The sequence below is a fragment of the Papio anubis genome, chromosome 8 (assembly GCF_008728515.1).
Source record: "Papio anubis isolate 15944 chromosome 8, Panubis1.0, whole genome shotgun sequence".
Taxonomy (NCBI): Eukaryota; Metazoa; Chordata; class Mammalia; order Primates; family Cercopithecidae; genus Papio; species Papio anubis.
This window is the reverse complement of record NC_044983.1, coordinates 90,235,837-90,253,541: the sequence shown is the minus strand read 5'-3', so window position 1 is coordinate 90,253,541 and position 17,705 is coordinate 90,235,837. Positions and strand designations below refer to the sequence as shown.

The 17,705-nt window shown below is 39.5% G+C and overlaps 1 protein-coding gene across 7 annotated transcripts in view; it reads right to left on the bottom strand.

Annotated features, from left to right (window-relative positions):
* The window catches only part of INTS8 (integrator complex subunit 8), a 58,445-nt gene that overhangs the window by 25,516 nt on the left and 15,224 nt on the right, over positions 1 to 17,705 (bottom strand). For 6 of the 7 annotated variants that reach the window (XR_002523895.2, XM_021942510.1, XM_021942511.2 and 3 more), the window contains exons 8-14: positions 17,050 to 17,205; positions 14,110 to 14,210; positions 13,249 to 13,390; positions 5,197 to 5,267; positions 4,626 to 4,801; positions 3,010 to 3,143; positions 765 to 875 (exon numbers count right to left, since the gene is read on the bottom strand). Coding sequence is in view for 6 of the 7 variants with exons in the window: in XM_021942510.1 (XP_021798202.1) it covers positions 765 to 875; positions 3,010 to 3,143; positions 4,626 to 4,801; positions 5,197 to 5,267; positions 13,249 to 13,390; positions 14,110 to 14,210; positions 17,050 to 17,205 (891 nt within the window). In the remaining variant the exon portion in view is untranslated. The remainder of the gene's footprint in view (positions 1 to 764; positions 876 to 3,009; positions 3,144 to 4,625; positions 4,802 to 5,196; positions 5,268 to 13,248; positions 13,391 to 14,109; positions 14,211 to 17,049; positions 17,206 to 17,705) is intronic. The other variant, XM_009213353.4, reaches the window with a different exon arrangement.

Here is a 17,705-nt window from a genome sequence, read left to right as displayed (position 1 = left end):
TTTTAGTTCACTTCTGCCTTCCAGATGCTGTCTTTAACCTTCCTAAAGAACTCAGTGTATGATCAGTCACGCAACTGCACTGTCTTATATGATTTAACATTACACTTAAGTCTCAACATCCCAGACTACAAACTCATGTAAAATACACTACAGAAGTAATTTTTAAAAATTTTGTTTTCTAATCTTGGTACACAATCTTTACTAGCTGAATCCTAAAGAATACAAATAATATCTTTGCATGTTCTCTAAACTTTTAGCACAGAGCAGTATTCATTTGATCAAGACTATTTTAGTATAATTATAACAGTAAAGGAAAGAGAACAAACCAAAATGCCTTTTCAAATATCCTTTTAAGCCTATGACTGTGATTTTAAAGATTAGGAAAAGGTAAGTTCTGGTTCCTGACTTCCTGCTAAAACTAGTAAAGCATATTCTTTTTTTTTTTTTTTTTTTTTTTTTTTTTGAGATGGACTATCACTCTGTCACCCAGGTTGGAGTGCAGTGATGCAATCTCAGCTCACTCCAACCTCCACCTCCCATGAGATTCTCCTGCCTCAGACTCCAGAGTAGCTGAGATTACAGGCACCGACCTAATTTTTGTATTTTTAGTAGAGACAAGGTTTCAACATGTTGGCCAGGCTGGTCCTGACCTCAGTCGATCTATCCACCTCAGTCTCCCAAAGTGCTGGGATTATAGGTGTGAGCCACGGCACCTGGCCATAAAGCATATTCTTAACAAGTGTTTGATACACACTTTTACTCACCTTAACAGTACTGCAGTGCAAACCTTTGGCCATAAGAATATAAACCAAATCTCTTGTTAAATTGTCTTTAATTCCCAGGATAACACCACTATAGACAGAAGGTACTTCCCACTAAAAAAAACAAAAAATACATACATACATATATATATATATACACACACACACACACACACACAGAGAAAGCCAAATCTGGATAAGAATCTTTCAATAATCTTCAATCGCATTAAAAAAAAATAATTCACAGGTCGTCTCTTAAAGAGAAAGGAAAATCACAGCCATAATATAACACTAATGAAAATGAACACATTCACTACAATCAACAAGTAATAAATAATGGATTGGGATTACTATTAGGAAAAAAAGACAAAGACTAGGAGTTTTATATATATTAATTCAGGTAATCCTCACAACAATACCAAGGTAAGTACTATTATGCTACTACTGTCATTTTGCAAATGAGAAAACTACAACACAAACAAGTTAAATAACTTGTTCAAGATTATACGGCTATTTAAGTATGAGCTGGCATTCAAGCTCAAGCAGGCAGTTAGTCCCAGAATCCCCTATCATAACTATTATGCTATACTTGTTCATCTTAAAAATTTTTGGTTTTTGATTTTTGAGATAGTCTTGCTCCATCACCCAGGCTGGAGTGCAGTGGCGTGATCTCTGCTCACTGCAACCTCTATCTCCCAGGTTTGAGTGATTCTCCTGCCTCATCCTCCCAAGTAGCTGGAAATACAGGTGCACGCCACCATGACCGGCTAATTTTTGTATTTTTAGTAGAGATGGGGTTTTGCTATGTTGGCTAGGCTGGTCTTGAACTCCTGGCCTCAAGTGATCCACCCACCTCAGCTCCCCAAAGTACTGGGATTACAGGCATGAGCCACTGCACCTGGCCTTCATCTTAAAAATTCACACTAACAAATAGCATCAATACTAAAAAAAAAACCCCAACTAATTTTTAGAGCAATTTTTTTCTTTTCACACTACTTGTATGTTTAAACCTAATTTTAAAAAATACAGGTCGGGGGCAGTGGCTCATACCTATAATCCCAGCACTTTGAGAGGATGAGGCAGGCGGATCACCTGAGGTCAGGAGGTCAGGAGTTTGAGACCAGCCTGACCAACATGGAGAACAACATGGAGAAACCTGTCTCTACTAAAAATACAAAACTAGTCAGGTGTGGTGGGGCAAGCCTATAATCCCAGCTACTCAGAAGGCTGAGGCAGAAGAACTGCTTGAACCCGGGAGGCAGAGGTTGCAGTGTGCCAAGATCGCGCCACTGCACTCTAACCTGGGCAACAATAATGAAACTCTGTCCCCCCCCAAAAAAACCCCATACATTTCTGGCTGCCTTTTTACTACATCTTCAGCAGAGGAAGAGTAAGTACGGAGTTAATTAGGAGCATTACGATATTGCTTTACTTTCTACTGTTCTGTAGATTACTTCCCTTGTATCTCTAAGCTACATTCCACTGACATGGCATGTTAAAAGCTATTTTCATTTGCACTTTCTATGCAGGAAAACTTTCTAATAGACAAACTCAGAAACAGGTAAATGTATTAGCTGGAAATTTTTAAAGGAACATTTAAAGCCAAAAATGCTCCATGATGAAGTATTATGCTACAGAATGCATAAATAATATACCAGTTACATATATTTACAACTATTTTTAAAATGCAGCCAGGCGTGGTGGCTCACACCTGTAATCCCAACACTTGGGGAGGCAGAGGCGGGTAGATCACTTGTGGTCAGGAATTCAAGACCATCCTAGGCAACATGGTGAAACCCCATCTCTACTAAAAATACAAAAATTAGCCGGGCATGGTGACAGATGCCTGTAATCCCAGCTACCTGGGAGGCTGAAGCAGGAGAATCACTTGAATCTGGGAGGCAGAGGTTGCAGTGAACCAAGATCGTACCACTGCACTCCAGCCTGAGCGACAGAGTGAGATTCCATCTCAAAAAATAAATAAATGAAATAAAATGCATATATTTTGTCAATAAATGGAAAAACTGATTTTTAGATGTTATTCATTCAATGGTATCTTTTTGTTTCTGACATTTCCTATTTTCTCTGTCAATGGATGTTAAAAATGCAATTATGGTCATATGAAGGTCTTAAAAGTGTTAAGTAAAAGAGGTCCTTATTATCAAAAAGGTTAGGGAACAGCTTTTCTATTAAATTACCTCAGAAAACAAGGGCAATTTTCTTATTTGTTCCTTGACATAGGGTTTACCTTATTAGACACTGTCCAGAATTGGCGCTCTGAAGTCATACCATGTAATTCAATCAAAATTTGTCTAATCCTCCAAGGATCCACTGACAATATCAGTTGATGCTCTAACTGACCAATGTTGACACTTGCTGAAGCTAAAAAAAGATTTATATTTCAGTGATTTAATTCAAAGATATACATATGAGAATGAAAATTTACTTAAAATTATGTATTTTGTATTACATCTATAAATTAAAAGCTGCTATCATCTTGAGAACTGATTCAACATTGTGTAAATTACATATTAACTTTATCCTCACATAGAAAACCTAACACAATTTTACTATATCTACATTTAATAAATGAATGCGTTTTAAAAGTAAAGATAATGAAAATATAAACAAGATAAAATCAATATTTAATTTATGCAAAGAACTATGTGGAATATATGAAAATAATTAACTTATACACACTTATACACTACTTAACTTATACACTACTTTTGAACATAATGTGTTAACAAAAGCATATATAAAATGTTAATTTTGAGTAATAAACATTAAGCATGTGGTTTTTGAGAGAAAGGGGCAAGCTCTTCCCAGAGAACCAAAAATGATTACCAAAATACCTAATTACAGCTCAGCTATCAGGCACAGTCTTCAATAATGCATTTCCAGCATTTCTGTATGTGTTAACCTTACCCTTTTCCTTTATAACTGGACATTCAACCAGTTTAAATCTAGTGAAGGTCAAAGAAACTAAAATTTTGCTTTTGTTAAACTGAATTATCTCTCATCTATATTAAATGTTGAAGTGTATGTTTCTTATTTAAAAATAGCATTGTTATTTTCTACTTACATTTGTAAGGGCAAAAACGGGAAAAAAAATCAAATAAATAAGGCAAAAATGCCAATACTGACAAAAATGTTCAGCCAGCAGATACTAGCACAGTGATACAGACTGACATGCATGAAAGTCTGTCGTCTTTTTGGTTCCAGCATCTCTCACCACTCCTCTCCCCCTCCTTTTTTTTTTTTTTTTTTTTTTTTTGAGACGGAGTCTCGCTCTGTCACCCAGGCTGGAGTGCAGTGGCCGGATCTCAGCTCACTGCAAGCTCCGCCTCCCGGGTTCACGCCATTCTCCTGCCTCAGCCTCCCGAGTAGCTGGGACTACAGGCGCCTGCGACCTCGCCCGGCTAAGTTTTTGTATTTTTAGTAGAGACGAGGTTTCACTGTGTTAGCCAGGATGGTCTCGATCTCCTGACCTCGTGATCCGCCCGTCTCGGCCTCCCAAAGTGCTGGGATTACAGGCTTGAGCCACCGCGCCCGGCCTCCTTTTTTTTTTTTTTTTTTTACCTCCATGAACATATTGGCAGCAGTGTTACCTTGGTCTATTTCCCCAGCTAAAATCTTTTATGTATCTAGGCCTGAATCTGCACTAATCATTGGCTTGGCAGAGCTCCAGAGCATAGCTGCTTATACAGAAATCTGATATGGAAGACAGGTGAATTTCTATTAATTACCAACACAAGTGTTAATTAAAACAAATAAGAGAGAATCCTCAAATATATTTCAATGTTAATTTGAATAGAGGGGCAAAACATGCCAATATTTTGGCTGGCAGACTAGAGAGCTAACCTGGGATATCATAAAATGAAGTTACAGGTTTAATGCACAGATTTACTCTAGGGGATCTCTTCCTCATCTGATCAACAAGTAGCTTTCGTTCTTCATCTTTCAACAATGTAATGAAAAGCTCATGTGAAGAAATCATGAAAACATACTGCAGATCTTCCAACCCCAGACACACATTCCTAGATCAGTAAGAAATATTGTGAAACAAAAAAGTGTATAATTTAGTTTGAGAAAAACAATCATATCAACCAATTTTAATAAGCTATTTAAAAAGTCACCATTAAAGAAGCTATATAACGATATTTTAAAATAGATTTTAAAATTTCCTTTTGGTCCTTATTTAAAATTGTGATGTCAATGCCACAATATTAAAAAAAGGTAACTATATAATCCTAACGTCTCACGTGGCTATACAAATTTGAACTTAATGGGTTCTCAAACACCAGTTACTCCTTGGTTAAAAGATACCCAAGACAAAAACAAATATAATACAGATATTTTTTTCACAGGACTAAGTTCAAAGTTAAAAAAATAAAGAAAGAAAGAAAGAAAAAAATAAAAGAAAGATACTTACTTTAGAAAAGCAGCCATGTTTCCTTTCAAAGACTCTGAAGCTTTTTCTAAATTTATTGATCTTGAACATACCTAGGAATTTGAGTAATTTTCATTTGAATATGGGTACTTTTAAAAATGTAAATTATAATTTGAAAAGGCAGGATTTAAAAACAACTGAATTTTCCTTTTTCAACCATGTACCAATCACAGATTTGGCTAAGTAACTTAACAGAAGAGACGAGACCAACGAATAAGAACCCATCAAAAAGAGGGAATGGGGCCGGGCGCGGTGGCTCAAGCCTGTAATCCCAGCACTTTGGGAGGCCGAGGCGGGTGGATCACAAGGTCAGGAGATCGAGACTATCCTGGCTAACATGGTGAAACCCCGTCTCTACTAAAAATACAAAAAACTAGCCGGGCGCGGTAGCGGGCGCCTGTAGTCCCAGCTACTTGGGAGGCTGAGGCGGGAGAATGGCGTGAACCCGGGGGGCGGAGCTTGCAGTGAGCCGAGATCGCGCCACTGCACTCCAGCCTGGGAGACACAGTGAGACTCCGTCTCAAAAAAAAAAAAAAAAAAAAAAAAAAGAGGGAATGGAATGTGACCATTTTAATAAGTACAGGTGTATACAAGTACCAAAGAATAACCTAGTTACCATGCTATACAGTTCTCACAGAATTTATCAAGTATGTTGCCAAATTATATTAAGTGATAAACCACAGAAATCAGTAGCTCCTGTCAGAAAAGAGTTAAAAAAATAAAAAAAAGTTCAAACCAAAAAGAAAATAATTGAAAAGAACAACTGATTTATCACAAATATAGAACTAATGGTTCTATATTCATGAGCTATTCATGAATAGTTTAAAAAGGTAACCAAGGTTTAAAAAGTAAACAATGCCAACAAAGAATAGACACTAGTTATGGTTATATTAGTTATTTACAAATAATATTTTCATATTATTTTGAATTTATTCATTAGATTAGGATTCCTCCCCATATATTATTTATAAGAAGCCAAAATAAAATATAACTAGCGTAGAAGTCCATAATCTCAAGACATTGCTAAATATTTTCTACGTTGACACACACAAAAAATAGAATGTTCATAGTAGTATTTATCACAGTAGCCAAAAAGTAGAAACTGATGAATGAACACACAAATACAGTATATATCCATTCAATGAAGTACTATTCAGCCATAAAAAATGAAGTACTGATACACTCTACAATATTGAAAACATGCTAAGTAAAGGAAGCCAGTTACAAAAGATCATCTATTTCATAGTTCCATTTACACAAAATATCCAGAACAGATAAATCTATAGAGATAGAAAGTAAATTAGTAGTTGCCTCAGGTGGTGCGAGATTGAGAGAAAATGAAGAGTGACAGGTAATGAATAAGAGATTATTTTTCTGGGGTGAAAACAGGAAGTGAAGTGATAGTTGCCCAACTCTAGGAATATACTAAAACCCACTGACTTACACACTTTAAATGTATGAACTGTATGGTATGTGAATTATATCTTGATGAAACTGTTATTAAAAAAAAACAGGCTGGGTGCTCATGCCTCTAATCCCAGCACTTTAGGAGGCTGAGACAGGTGGATCACCTGAGGTCAAGAGTTTGAGACCAGCCTGGCCAACATGGTGAAACCTTGTCTCTACTAAAAATACGAAAAAAATTACGTGGATGTGGTGGCGCACACCTGTAGTCCCAGCTACTCGGGGAGGCAGAGGCAGGAGTATCACTTCAACTCAGGAGGCAGAGGTTGCAGTGAGCCGAGATCAGGCCACTGTACTCCAGCCTGGGCAACAGAGACACCCTCTCAAAAAAAAAAAAAAAAAAAAAAAAGGCAGTGTTTTAAAAGTACTGTGTTCAAATACCACTCCCTGATTAACAAATTAACCTATCAGTAAATAATATCTGAGCATCTTGGAGTATGTATTATACACTTACATTCTAATAATTTTGCTCCTTTGCTGCCATATGTAAATATATTATGGTAAGTAATAAATATCTGAGTCTCCTTTTACAACCGATTATTTACTCACATAGTGAGATGCATTGTACATGTGTCATGGAACAATGTAGGGAACATGGGTTAACTTCTGATTAGCAAACCTAACAATATAAAGAAAATGAAGTAGGGCATGGTGGCTCATGCCTGTAATCACAGCGCTTTGGGAAGCCAAGGTGGGTGGATCACCTGAGCTAACAGATCATGTTATGTGAATGTCACACACCTCAATTTTAAAAAAGAAAAATTCACACTAGTGGGCATCTCAGTAGATGCTTTAATATTAAAATAATAAAGTTTAATACTAATAAACAAGATGAAATGGACAAATCCTTAGAAAGTAACTTTTAAAACTAACTCTAGGAAAATGAGAATACAGCTCTAGGATCACTGATCAAAAACCTTCCCACAAAAAAATTACCCAGGCCCAGACTTTACTGGTAAATTCTACCCAACACTGAAAGAGCAATGACTTCATTTTTACACAGACTCTTCCAGACAACAAAAAAGACAGACGCCTCAACTTATTTATAAGGCAAGCATGACCTTGACACCAAAATCAAAGGCAGGACAAGAAAAAAAGAAATTTGTGCATTGCCGGGTGTGGTGGCTCACACCTGTAATCCTAGCACTTTGGGAGGCAGAGGTGGGAGGATCACTTGAGGTCAGGAGTTTGAAACCAGCCTCGCCAACATGGTAAAACCACGTCTCTATTAAAAACATAAAAAAATTAGCTGGGCATGGTGGTGGGTGCCTGCAATCTCAGCTACTCTGGAGGCTGAGGCAGGATAATCACTTGAACCTGGCGAAGGAAGTTGCAGTGAGCCGAAATCACACCACTGCACTCCAGTCTGGGCCACAGAGTGAGACTCCATCTCAAAAAACAAAAAATAAAAAAATAAAAATATGTGCATCAATCTCACACATGAATGTAGAAAAAAAAATCTTCATATATTGGCAAACCAAGTTCAGCAATTTCTATTTAAAAAAGATCATGACCTAGTTGGGTCTATTCCCGACATGCAAAGGTGGTTTAACACTTGAAAATCAATTATACTTTATCACATGAACAGGTAAGGAGAGAAATTATGTGATCACTTCAATAGACATAGAAAAAATATTTAATACGATCTACAAATAATTCATTATTTTAAAAACAGGACCTTCAGTGAACTAAGGAGAGAAGGGAACTTCCTTAATCAGATAAGGAATAGCTACAAGAAAAACCTACAATAAACATCATTCTAAATGGTGAAATAGTGCTTTTCCCTCTGAGACTGGGAGTGAGATGAGGCAGTTCACTATTCCCACTTCTACTGAACACTGTACTGGAGGTAATAGCCAGCACATTAAGAATAAGTAAAAAGAGGCCGGGCGCGGTGGCTCACACCGGTAACCCCAGTACTCTGGGAGGCCGAGGCGGGTGGATCACCTGGGGTCAGGAGTTTGAGACCTGCCTGACCAACATGGAGAAACCCATCTCTACCAAAAATACAAAATTAGCCGGGCGTGGTGGCACATGCCTGTAGTCCCAGCTACTCAGGGGGCTGAGGCAGGAGAATCACTTGAACCTGGGATGCAGAGGTTGCGCTGAGCAGATACCACATCATTGCACTCCAATCTGGGCAACAAGAAAGAAACTCCGTCTCAAAAAACAAAAAGTAAAAATAAATCAAAATTAAAAGGTTAGAAAAGGAATAAACAAAATGCATTCTTCACAGATGACTGCATACATAGAAAAATGAAAAAAATATGGATAAAACAGAATTTTTAGAAGCTAAGCAAAGTTGTTGGATATAAAATTATTAGAAAGTTAAATTATACCTCTGCATCAATGCATAAACTATTTTCAAGTCTACATTTTAAGAATATAAAAATTTCAGACTCCTATGGAAAAATTAGAAAGTTCTAAAGGATACTAAAAACTACCTAAAGAAATCAAGAGCCCTCATACCCATTCACGGGTTAGGACACCCAATAATGTAAAGATGTAAATTATTGGGGGTCTCCCTAAGCATACTTTGGCTTGGGAGGCTGCCCATAAAATTTTTTCTAATATAAAAAAGAAGCTTAAAAAAAAAGAGACATAATTTCTTTCTAAACTGGTTTCTAAATTTAATGTAATTCCAAACAAAAATACAACAGATTTGTGGAACTTGACAATCTGAGTCTAATGTTTACACATAAAAATGCAAAGGACTGCCGGGCGTGGTAGCTCATGCCTGTAATCCCAGCACTTTGGGAGGCCGACACGGGCGGGTCACGAGGTCAGGAGTTTGAGACCAGCCTGGCCAATATGGTGAAACCCTGTCTCTACTAAAAACACAAAAATAAGCCGGGCATGGTGGCGCGTGCCTGTAATCCCAGCTACTTGGGAGGCTGACGCAGAAGAATCGCTTGAACCCAGGAGGCAGAGGTTGCAGTGAGCTGAGATCATGCCACTGCACTCCAGCCTGGGCAACAGAATGAGGGCCAAGAATAACCAATACAACCTTGAAAAAAAGGTAGAACTTGCTCTCAATGGTATCAGGATGTGGACATAATGAGGTATGGATAGACAAATAGAAAAGTGGTATAAAATGGTTCAGAAACAGGCCCATACATATATAAACACCCGGCATACAATAAAGGTGGCCCTAGAGATTGGTGGAAAAAGATTAACCTTTCAGTAAATGGTGCTGGAACACTTCCTACTTCACACAAAAATCAACTCTAGGTTGATTAAAGATGTAAATGTGAAAGGAAGGCTATGCTATAAAGCTTTTAGAAGATATAATAGAAGAATATCTTCATGACATGATAGGAAAAAGCTTTCTTAAGCAACACACAAATCACTATAATGGAAAAAAATTGGTAAATTTGATATTCAATTTAGGAGCTTTGGAACAATATAAAGAAAATTAAGCTGGGCATGGTGGCTCATGCCTGTAATCACAGCACTTTGGGAAGTTGAGGTGGGCGGATCACCTGAGCTCAGCAGTTCAAGACCAGCCTGGCCAACATGATCAAACCCCATATATACCAATAATAAAAATATTAGCCAGGAGTGGAGGCACTTGCCTGTAGTCCCAGCTACTCAGGAGGCTGAGGTGGGAGGATGGCTTGAATCCAGGAGGTGGAGGTTACAGTGAGCTGGTATCACATCACTGCACTCCAACCTGGGTGAGAGAGTGAGACCCATCTCAAAAAAAAAAACAAAAAAGAAAAGTCAAACTCAGTGAAGACATCTGCAATATTTAAAATTGGTTTAAAAAAAAAGAGAATATATACACATCTCCTACAAAAATAAAGCTCCTTCCAAAAAACAGATGGACAATGTAACAGAAAAATGAGGCGTAACACGGCCGGGAACGGCTCATGCCTGTAATCCCAGGACTTTGGGAGGCCAAGGTGGGCAGATCACTTGAGGTCAGGAGTTCAAGACCAGCCTGACCAAAATGGCAAAACCCCTTCTCTACTAAATATACAAAAATTAGCTGGGCGTGGTGGTGGGCGCCTGTAATCCCAGCTACCCTGGAGGCTGAGGCCAGAGAATCACTTGAAATTGGGAGGTGGAGGTTGTAGTGAGCTGAGATTGTACCACTGCACTCCAGCCTGGGCGAACTCCAGCCAGGCGCAGTGGCTCACACCTGTAATCCTATCACTTCGGGAGGCCAAGACAAGCGGATAACCTGAGGTCAGGAGTTTGAGACCAGCCAGGCCAACACGGCAAAACCCTTTCTCTACTAAAAATATAAAAATTAGCCAGGCATGTTAGCGCACGCCTGTAGTACCAGCTACTCAGGAGGCTGAGACAGGAGAATCGCTTGAACCTGGGAGGCGGAGGTTGCAGTGAGCCGAGATTGTGCCACTGCGCTCCAGCCTGGCCAGGCAACAGAGGGGGTGCCATCTCAAAAAAATAAAAATAAAAAAGCAGAACTCCATCTCAAAAAAAAAGAGGCATAACACTTGGAAAAGGTACCTCAAAAAACAAAATCCATGAGTAAAAATTAAATGAAGAGTTGTAGAAATGAAAACCTCGGCCGGGCGCGGTGGCTCAAGCCTGTAATCCCAGCACTTTGGGAGGCCGAGACGGGCGGATCACGAGGTCAGGAGATCGAGACCATCCTGGCTAACACGGTGAAACCCCGTCTCTACTAAAAAATACAAAAAACTAGCCGGGCGCGGTGGCGGGCGCCTGTAGTCCCAACTACTCGGGAGGCTGAGGCAGGAGAATGGCGTGAACCCGGGAGGCTGGGGTTGAATTGCGGCGTCTCAGCTCACTGCAAGCTCCGCCTCGGGGGGGCAGGGCAAGACCCCGCTCCAAAAAAAAAAAAAAAAAAAAAGAAAACCTCAATGAGATACTGTTATACAACCACCTCACAGGCGATCTGACAACATCAAATGTTAACAAGGATATTGACCAATGAGAACACTCAGCCATCCTGGTGGTATAAGCCACTTGGTTTTGTTTTTTTTTTTTTTGAGACGGAGTCTCGCGCTGTGTCACCCAGGCTGGAGTGCAGTGGCGCGATCTCGGCTCACTGCAAGCTCCGCCTCCCAGGTTCACGCCATTCTCCTGCCTCAGCCTCCGAGTAGCTGGGACTACAGGCGCCCGCCACCACGCCCGGCTAGTTTTTTGTATTTTTAGTAGAGACGGGGTTTCACCATGTTAGCCCGGATGGTCTCGATCTCCTGACCTCGCGATCCACCCGCCTCAGCCTCCCAAAGTGCTGGGATTACAGGCTTGAGCCACCGCGCCCGGCCAGCCACTTGGTTTTTAAAAATTAATGTTGCAGATATATTTTTCCCTAGGTATATAACATAAACTGGTACATATGCACACCTAGATATATGTACAAGTATGTTCCAAGCAACAAAAACTACAAACAACACAAATGTCCCTCATCATATGTGTATATAGCCAAAAACTATAAAAAACACAAACATCCCCCATCATAAGACTGAAGAAATTGTGGCGTAGTCCATAAAATATTCTACCTTTTTTTTTTTTTTTTTGGAGATGGAGTCTCTCACTGTCGCCCAGGCTGGAGTACAGTGGCGTGATCTCCGCTCACTGAAACCTCTGCCTCCTGGGTTCAAGCGAGTCTCCTGCCTCAGCCTCCCGAGGAGCTGGGATTACAGGGGACTGCCAGCACGCTTGGCTAATTTTTTGTATTTTTAGTAGAGACAGGGTTTCACTATGTTAACCGGGCTGGTCTTGAACCCCTGACCTCATGATCCACTCGCCTCAGCCTCCCAAAGTGCTGAGATTACAGGCGTGAGTCACTGTGCCCACCCTCTTAAAGCAATGAAAAAATTGTTATTTATATAAAACTTGAATCTCACAAATCTCTTCAGTGAAAGAAGATGAAGAATACATACGGTATGATTCCATTTATATGAAGTTCAAAACAGGCAAATTAAAGAATGTTCTTTAAGGATGCATACAGAGGTGATACAACTATAAAAGCAAGGAAGAAAATTATGATCACAAAAGCCGGGAGAGTGGCTACCTCGAGGGAAGGTAGAGGAGGTTGTAAAGACCACAGCAAAGGCTTCTAAAGTGCTGGCAACGTATTTTTGGAAGTGGTATTATCTGCGCTTTACGTACTTCTCTCAATGTCTGTAACATTAAGACTGTTAAGAAAGAAGTAGAGTGATCCAGTAGAAACACAGATTCCACAGCACACATGACAGACTAGAGGTTTGATTTGGGAGTTCTTAGTAAACAGGTGATGAAACAGATGAGTGAAGCTTTGGAATTAAATCAAAAATGATGAGTGAGCCAAGGACAAAAGTTCCATGAAAAGAAATACTAAAGGAAGAGCAATAGAGAAGTCAGTGAAGGACTAAGGAGAATCCAATGAAGATGCTGAAGAAACATGGGGGAGAACTAGAAAAAGAGCTACAGCAGAAGACCAGGCAGAAGGGCAGAGTCTGTCAAAAGTGCCAACTGTCAGGAACAGAAAGGCAAGGCAGACAGGAAAAAAGGAACTGGATTTGGCAATTAAGAGGTCACTGGTAAGCTTAAAGCAAATTATAAATCAAAAGGGGAAAGAAAAACATGTCATACCTCAAGAAGAAAGTCTATTTTCTCTTTATTTGGTCTAAGAAATAGTTGGTTAAATTGAACACTAATTGTTCTGCCTTCCAGTATATCACGAACTGTATTACAGGCACAAACTTTAAAACAGATTTCATCTAGAGCTTCATTTCTGTAGAATACAAAAGTAGATCAACTAATGTTATTTTTACTACAAAAGAAAGGTGTATATTACAAAATTATATTCACAAGAATAAGCCATTTGTTCTTGAGAGGTAAAATTTTAGAATATTCAAGCGTACTAATAAATATGTAACAAATCATGGGGAGAAAGAAAGCAGAATAGGTTTTGAATATCAAGGGACAACTTAGTTACACATCAGACAACAGAATGAAATTTTGCTATGTATTATTTTTCCCCCAAGCGCTTTTTTTTTTTTTTTTTTTTTTTGAGACAGAGTCTTGCTTTGTCACCCAGGCTGGAGTACAGTGGCGCAATCTCGGCTCACGGCAACCTCCACCTCCTGGGTTCAAGTGATTCTCATGCCTCAGCCTCCTGAGTGGCTGGGACTACAGGTGTGCACCACCATGCCCGGCTAATTTTTGTATTTTTGGTAGAAACGTGGTTTCACCATGTTGGCCAGACTAGTCTCAAACTCCTGACCTCAAGTGATCCACCCACCTCAGCCTCTCAAAGTGCTGGGATTACAGGCATGAGCCACTGTGCCCGGCCCCACAAGCACTATTTAAAACAGACTATATTAATTTTCCTTATATTAACAACATGAAAATAATATCACAGAGCCATAGGTAATTTGAAGATGTGGTTTTGATAAACCAGAATGCACTTGCTGTTCTATTCAAAAATCAAAAAGTAACTTTTCAACTTACCCCTGTTGAGCTTTCTGAAAGAGTTCTCTTAGGACTGATTGTCGGAACTGGACAGGTAAACTCAAGGTTAAGTTGTCTTCAATGAAAATCTGTATTACCTCCTAGAACACATACATAAAGTTGCACCCATTTCAAAAATCACGGTAAAGTTTTTTACTTTAAACAAGTCTTTGTATAATGGAAGATACAAGTTGAAAAAATCACAAAAATATCTTACTATGAAAACCTTTTCTTCCTAAAATTTTAAAATTTGATTAAGGGCAAAAACAGCCCTGCTACCCCTTTTTTAAAACTGAAGATCACAAACCAAACATAAGAGGTAAGAAAGGAATCATTCAATAAGAGGCAATCCAGCTATGTTATTAGAAAAAAATTTTAGGCCAGGTGTGGTGGCTCATGCCTGTAATCCCAGCACTTTGGGAGGCCAAGGCAGGTGGATCATGAGGTCAGGAATTTAAGACCAGCCTGGCCAACATGGTGAAACTCCGTCTCTACTAAAAATACAAAAATTAGCCGGGTGTCGTGGTGCATGCATGTAATCCCAGCTACTGGAGAGGCTGAGGAAGGAGAATCACTTGAACTCAGGAGGCGGAGGTTGCTTTGAGCCAAGATGGCACCATTGCACTCCAGCCTGGTCGACAGAGCGATACTCTATCTCAAAAAAAAAAAAAAAAAAGTTAATACTCTAAACATAAGTTCATAAAACAAACTAAAAAACACTAATTATATGGCCAGACACAGCGGTTCATGCCTGTAATCTCAGCACTTTGGGAGGCCAAGGCAGGTGAATCACAAGGTCAGGAATTCAAGACCAACCTGACCAAGATGGTGAAACTCTGTCTCTACTAAAAACTACAAAAATTAGCCAGGCACGGTGGCAGGCACTTGTAATCCCAGCTACTTGGGAGGCTGAGGCAGGAGAATCGCTTGAACCTGGGCAACAGAGATTTCAGTGAACCAAGATCACGCCACTGCACTCCAGCCTGGGTGACAGAGTGAGACTCTGTCTCAAAAAAACAAACAAACAAACAAACCAAAAAACTAATTTAAAAATTCAGCTGAAAAAACATGCTAAGAAGTGATTCTAATAAATTTAAATGATTTAAAATATATTATCTGTGAACTACAAAAAATACCCACATTATAACATACAGACCTTTTCTTAGCTACTTCTCAAGAAGGGAAGAGCAGAAAAGAAAGAAAGGGTGTTGGTGAGAGAAGGGGGAAAGGAGATTTCTGAAAACGAAACTAATCAGCCACTACCAGAAAAGTACTGACATAAGTGGTTTCGAAACTGTGGAGCAACCACTAGCTTCACCTCCGTAACAAAACACGAGCAAGGCAGGGCTCCACAGGAGCAATACAGCAGCTTCGCAAGTGTGAGAAAACACACCTGTTATAGCTGCTCAACTACTACTTCATCAGCACTAAATAAAACCCACAGAGTTCATAAAAACACAATCCCATTCCAAGAAATACAGTTTCTACCATACTCCTGAATGTATAAGTGATGAATCTCAAAGATGCAACAAAATTGCTATTTTCCCCTTCTTAGCTACCCATTACACTATTTTCTGATTTTCGTACTTTGGAACTTTATTAAAGTCACAGTAACATGTGCTTTTCTCTGGGTGATATTCCTAAGGTCTTGCTGGCATAAGTCTTACCACTCCAGTGAGGATTTTTTGTTTTTGAGGCAGGGTCTTGCTCTGTCACCCAAGCTGCAGTGTAGCAGTGCTATCATAGATCACTGCATCCTGGGCTCAAGCGATCCTCCCACCTTGGCCTCCCAAGTGCTGGGATTACAGGTGTGAGCCACCACGTCCAGCCAACTTGTTAAATAATCTGTATTTTACGATAATTGATCTCACCCTTCATAAACCTTTACTAGGGAGATGTAACTGAAAGACCTCTAGCCTTTATTAAGTTCACTTGTATCGGTAATTAAACTTTAAGAAAGTTTAATTTTCTTTCCTAGGACAAAGCAATACTTTTAAAAAGGGCCAAAGACAGAGGAAAGAAGTGCCATCTTATTTCCTGTCTTCATCTACTTTCTGTGAAAAACAAAAAAACCCTAGGTAAGAGAACTATAAAGCTGGAATAATACCCAATGGAGACACAAAACTAAAAGTAAGTTATGGCTTTATCATTTCATGATTCCTATTTTGAGTTAAACATGAATGAATGCACTGTTTATTCTCTAGAATGGAGGCTTTCCAATAAAGACTTTAAAAGCACAATTCTAATTCCCAGTTATTTTCATAACAAAACTGAAGATAAACACCCAGAGGTGTGGGGGTGTCAATGAAAGTCTGAAGAGACTCATTAAGGCCTTTTCATGAACCAAACCAAGATGGTGAGCAGGCTCAAGAGCAGGTGGGCTCTGTTTTTGTTAACAGACCATCCAAACCCACCAGAAAAACTGCCGTGTTCACTGTGCTCCCTTTCTCCTTCAGTCTTACTATTTGGAAGGGCTAATAAAGCTGGACTACAAGCCACATGTCCAAAAGACACAAGACTTAATGTTTTGTAAAACTAAAAGCTATTAATATCTTAGCAGCCAACAATTCCAGCTGCAAACAAATGCACACACAACTAAAAGCTGTCTACCTGCAATTTTTAAATGTTAAAAGTTCTGCTTACAAGCATTTCTTACAAAATTTATTTAAAATAGGTCAACTCTATACCTTTAAGATAACAGCAATGATGAAGTAACATCTGTAGAATGCTTTGCCTTAGAATTTATGAACTATAACTTCTCACTAGATTCTCCTAAGAATCTTAGGAAATGGGATAATTATTACCATTATGTTACAGGCCAGTCTGACAGCGTAAATGACTTGCCCCAAAACGCATAACTGGTAAATGGGTGGGGCGAGGATTTGAACTTAGTTTTGTCTGGCTTCCAAAACTTCACTGCATCCCCCTCATACATCTTACCTGATAGTTGCCAGATCTCAAACAAATATGGACTTGGCTATATGGAGTCAACTGTTGAGATGTACTGTCAGAAGAAGGTACAAGAACATCACATGCTTGACAATAGCCAGCTAACCGCTTCTCATCTATGGTACAATGAAGAGATAATGAACCTATCTGTAAAGTAAGAAGTATACACCATTATCCATTCATGTAATATAAACAATAGTCTAGCACCCCCTTAGCATACTTTAACAGTACAAGGAAATGCTAATGAAAAATTCAAGCCAGGCTGGGCACAGTGGCTCACACCTGTAATCCCAGCACTTCGGGAAGTCAAGGCTGGTGGATCACCAGGAGTTCGAGACCAGCCTGGCCAACATGGTGAAACCCTGTCTCTACTAAAAATACAAAAATTAGCCAGGCGTGGTGGCAGGCACCTGTAGGCCCAGCTACTCCAGAAGCTGAGGCAGGAGAATCGCTTGAGCCTGGGTGGTGGAGGTTGCAGTGAGCCAAGATGGCGCCACTGCACTCCAGCCTGGGTGACAAAGCAAGACTCTATCTCAGAAAAAAAAAAAAAAAAAGAAGAAAAATTTAAAACTGGAGGAATCAAAAAGCAAAAGGTTAAAGGTTTAGAACAGGGGTCAAAAACTATTGCTCATAGGCCAAATCCAGCC